The following is an 839-nucleotide window of genomic DNA, read 5'->3' as shown; positions in this document are numbered from 1 at the left end:
ATAGCTGGCTTGGCACCGATCATACCCGTGCTACCACTAGGTGTGGAGCGTTACCTCAATCGACTAAGCCGCAGTCTTTGAGACCAAAGATCGCACATGCAGAGCTATATATCTACTCTTTACTCAAATAGAACCCATCATCCAAGCACCTTCTCGTTTGCTGCAACTCCCCCGTGCTCCTCAAATAGATCCATGCTAGATTCAACATATATAGTATGACGAACTTTATTAAAACATTAAGGTCACTAGACAAAATTTCATGGAATACAAGGCAATAAAAACTCACAAGTTTCTTCCTAAATACGAATACTATCTATGCTAACCTAACAAAAAGATATTGCACCAACAAGCAACGGATCGATCCAAACCTAAATTACAAAGAAATCATGGAACATAGTCCCGATCTAGGAACTCCCTCAAAGGTTCTTCTAGTGCCTCTGTAACAGCTTCCCACCCAGCGGTCGTCGGGTAAGTCTCATCCCAGTAGAAATTCTTTTCAGGATTCTTGCATAGGTCGTAGAGGCGCTTCCCTGAAGGGCTAACCTGTCCACAGTACCCCAGCTCGGTGGAAGCCTCACAGCAAGGTGTCAGCTTGCGCTTGAAATTGTTTGACTGCTCCGACCCTTCACCTGCATACACACAGTTCCAACAGACGTTGAATAAAGTGCATACATGTGAAACCGGACTTAATTTGCATCATGCGCGTGCAGACATATAAAGTACGAGTACTTACCCGGGGCGTGATTAACGATGTCAGTGAAGGCAGTGTAGAGGTCCAGTATGTGGGCATTATTCTTGTTCCCCATCAGGTGTTCTATATTGTTGTTGTGCACAGTTGC

At 44.7% G+C, this 839-nt stretch overlaps 1 protein-coding gene across 1 annotated transcript; it reads right to left on the bottom strand.

The window, feature by feature from the left end:
- Positions 1 to 207: 207 nt before the first annotated feature.
- On the bottom strand, positions 208 to 833 carry LOC119346148 (GDSL esterase/lipase At5g03600-like). The gene is made up of 2 exons (XM_037615823.1): positions 734 to 833; positions 208 to 629 (listed from the first exon to the last, which is right to left on the bottom strand). Exons 1-2 carry the CDS (start codon positions 804 to 806, stop codon positions 385 to 387), a joined length of 318 nt encoding a protein of 105 aa, XP_037471720.1. The 5' UTR covers positions 807 to 833; the 3' UTR covers positions 208 to 384.
- Between the last annotated feature and the right edge of the window lie 6 nt (positions 834 to 839).

This window comes from Triticum dicoccoides, unplaced genomic scaffold (genome assembly GCF_002162155.2).
Source record: "Triticum dicoccoides isolate Atlit2015 ecotype Zavitan unplaced genomic scaffold, WEW_v2.0 scaffold40844, whole genome shotgun sequence".
Taxonomy (NCBI): domain Eukaryota; kingdom Viridiplantae; phylum Streptophyta; class Magnoliopsida; order Poales; family Poaceae; genus Triticum; species Triticum dicoccoides.
Note: the sequence above shows the minus strand (reverse complement) of the source record. Positions and strands in the feature narration are given on the sequence as shown.

Coding starts and splice junctions, on each gene's coding strand:
- LOC119346148 (XM_037615823.1), bottom strand. CDS start 806: ATGGGGAACAAGAATAATGCCCACATACTGGACCTCTACACTGCCTTC. Junction 630..733: donor CATCGTTAATCACGCCCCGG/GTAAGTACTCGT, acceptor GTGTGTATGCAG/GTGAAGGGTCGGAGCAGTCA.